General features: G+C 42.6%; 1 protein-coding gene across 1 annotated transcript; it reads left to right on the top strand.

Moving 5' to 3' along the window:
• Window positions 1–619: 619 nt before the first annotated feature.
• On the top strand, window positions 620–3060 carry LOC122468530 (zinc finger protein 596-like). Its single transcript, XM_043555190.1, has 2 exons — window positions 620–700; window positions 1177–3060. Exons 1-2 carry the CDS (start codon window positions 620–622, stop codon window positions 2059–2061), a joined length of 966 nt encoding a protein of 321 aa, XP_043411125.1. The 3' UTR covers window positions 2062–3060.
• The last annotated feature ends 327 nt before the right edge of the window (window positions 3061–3387 follow it).

A 3387-nucleotide genomic window follows, 5' to 3' on the forward strand; every position in this document is an offset into this window, starting at 1 on the left:
TTCCCACTGATCTGAGCTCTGTCTTCCTGGGCTCAACAACTCTCCCTCCAGGTGTCCTCTTGCCCTCCCCACTCTCCAAGCAGAGCTGTTGACTTTTAACATTCCAGATGTTAAGTCCCACTGGCTGTCAGAACTCACTCTGTCTGGCCCCTGTGCTTTTGCAAGCCAGACTCGGGGGCTCTGCCTTGCTGGGCGAGCTGCCCCTCCACTGCCCCATCTCCCTCTCACAGGTCCGTGTAGTGCTCACCACCTCTCCGCCCTTCCTACCCTCTTCCGTGGGCCTCTTGTCCATGCTTGGCTCTGGAGAGTGCATTTTTCTAGTCTTCTGGTGGTTTTCTGGGTTATTTAGGCAGATGTGGGTGGAATCTGAGTGATCAGCAGGACGCAGTGAGCCCAGTGTCCTCTTATGCCGCCATCTTCCTAATTTTCCCAATCCTCATTTTTTTCTAACTGACAATGAACTTTAAAATGTTTCTATGACCTAGAGTATTCGTTTGGCACACTTTCCCAGCTGAGTGCCAATTTCTGAAAGATACTCACCTGGACTTTGGTGATTTTCTACATTTTTATTCCACTAATGCCATTCTAACAATTTATATTTTTTTCAATTATTCTAGACATGGAAAGTCTCCGCAAAAAACAAGAAATGATATTAACACGACATATCCACAAGAAGGGCATGGCCCTGACTGTGCCAAAGGTAAGTTTCATGGGGATAGTCCCTAGACATCCAAACTAAAGGCCTAAAGGTAATGAGATAAGTTGATAATTGAGCACAATTGCCTGAATGTAATTAAGTTAGGATTAAGCTCTTTCCGGGCAAAAAGTTTTGGGTAGTTTTAAATCAGTGAAGAAATTAACATGAGTTCAAATGAATGAATAAACCTGAGATCTAAAAAAAGAGGGAAAGAGACAATTGCATAAACATTGCTTATTACCTCATATTTGAAATATATATACTCTTCAAAGTTAATCTGATAACTCTGAGGTTGGGATACTAAAAAAGAGAAAATAATAGTGCCTACAGGGGAGTAGCAACATGTGTATGCAACTAACATTGAAAATATTTTAATAGGATGCTATTATTATTTGCTACTCTAGAAATTATAGGTAGAAAAATAAATGTATGCATGTATGTGGGCAAACCATTAACCAACTTTTGTCTTCTACCCAAAGCATAAATCTCTTGCTCCAGAGAATCCTATTGAATGCACTGATTTGGGTGATGCATTTACTCAGAGATCTGCATTGACTCAACATTTGTTAATTCACCTCAGGAGGAAACGTTACATCAGCAAACAGTGTCGAAAATCACTTAGTGAACAATCATCCCTTACTCGACATAACCAAATTCGCACACAAGGCAAATTATATAAATGTCATGTGTGTGGGAAAGCCTTTAGTAATTGCTTTTGCCTTAGGAGACATAAGATGATTCACACTGGAGAGAAACCATTTAAATGCCATCTTTGTGGGAAAGGCTTTGTGCAAAGCTCTGACCTTAGAAACCACAACCAAACACACACAGGGGAGCGGCCATATGAATGCCACGTGTGTGGGAAAGCTTTTCGTCAGAATTCGTACCTGAGACAGCATGAGAATATTCACACAAGAAAGAAATCATATGAATGCCATCTATGTAAGAAGGCTTTCAGTCACAGATCCTACCTTAGAAAACACGAGAGAATTCATTCTGGAGAGAAATGTTTCCAATGTCATGAATGTAAGAAAACGTTTAGTCAGAGCTCTGGCCTTAGCCAGCACAAGAGAATCCACACTGGAGATAAACCACATGTGTGTCTTCTGTGTGGGAAAGCCTTCATTCAAGGTTCAGAACTCAGAAGGCATGAGAGAACACACACAGGGGAGAAGCCATATGAATGTCACCAGTGTGGGAATGCCTTCAGTCAATATTCTAACCTTCGACGACACAAGAGAATGCACACTGGAGAGCAACCATATGCATGTCAGCTATGTGGGAAAGCCTTCAGACATTATTCTTCCCTTAGACGACATGAGGGAACCCATCCCAGTGGAGAAAATCATGAGTGCTCTCAGTAAGTATTCTGACCTGAGACGACACGGTTTTACAGATGCAATGAATGTGGAAGAAGTGTCAGTCACAGCTTTCACAGTGACACTCACCACAGGATGCACATATGGAAAAAACGGCCTGCAGTCAATATGGGAGATGTTTCAGTCCTCATACTCCTCCCTCAAGAAATGTATTTCATTTGGAAGTGAATTCATATGTATGCCGTCCACATGGCAAAGCCTTTAGTCACTGGTCTGAGCTTAGATAACACAGCAGAACTTACGCTGTAAGTATAATGACACAGATGTTTCCAGCAAAGAGCTCAACTTGAAAGATACTAGAGCACTTACCGGGAATTCTTGTCAAACATGAGCAAACTCCACACGGGAGAACCCTTTGGTCTGTAATCACTGCGAAAGAATATTTAGCCAAATACCTGGTGTGGTGAGCATAAGAAAAGTCTGTGAAGGAATAAACACTAAGGATGTAAGAGGATGAAGCCTGTGAGGAATACCAAACACTTCTTACAGATAATTCAGGCCTGAGAAGTTATTCCATGTAAAATCGTGGGAAATCCTTTATTCAAAGAACAACTCTTGTGGCACATGTGAATATTCTGACTGTACGAAACACTCGCAGTGTCACGAGTGAAGGGGAGTCTTCAGTGTCTCTTATTTCTTAGTCAACAGTAAGGTTCTCACACTGAGAAGATAGCAGTCCTGAAATCAGAGTAGAGAAAACTTCAGCCAGATTTTGTATCAGGAAAAAGAGTGTGTGCATGGGTGTGTGTGTGTGTGTGTGTGTGTGCGTGTGAGTGGTGGTATTGCTACATATGAAAGTGTCCTTTAGTACTTGGCAAGTCACTGAGACTTTGAGAAAATACCTGTTTGTGGAAAATGTGGCATGGAGTATAGGAGAGTGACATGGTCTGGCAAGATTGAATGTAGGATTTTGTAAGAAGTTAAATGTTTACTGTAGATCAGCACTTGCAAATCTTGAAACAATAAAACCTGTTGCTAAAGAAGCGAAATGTTGGTGTTCTAGTTTTCTCTGTGTGGTTGTAAACAGATTCAGTTCTGCACTCCTTGGTATGTGGATGAGAGGATCAGCAAGACTCCCCCCGCCTCCCCCTTCGCCAACAGCTCCTTCCACACAGATCAGCTCCACTTTTTCCAACTTGCCTCCGACACCATCTGTCTCCCTTCAAGCCCTGGTGGTGGCATAGTTGTGATCTTTAGCCCCACTTTCCTGGTTTCTTGGTGTCACGACCCTGGTCAGGCAAGGTCATGGAGGCACTCTGTCAAGGACATCTAGTCCAAAATTTGGTGACCCTTCACCCTGTGTCTCTGCTA

This window comes from Prionailurus bengalensis, chromosome B1 (genome assembly GCF_016509475.1).
Source record: "Prionailurus bengalensis isolate Pbe53 chromosome B1, Fcat_Pben_1.1_paternal_pri, whole genome shotgun sequence".
In the NCBI taxonomy this organism is placed as follows: Eukaryota; Metazoa; Chordata; class Mammalia; order Carnivora; family Felidae; genus Prionailurus; species Prionailurus bengalensis.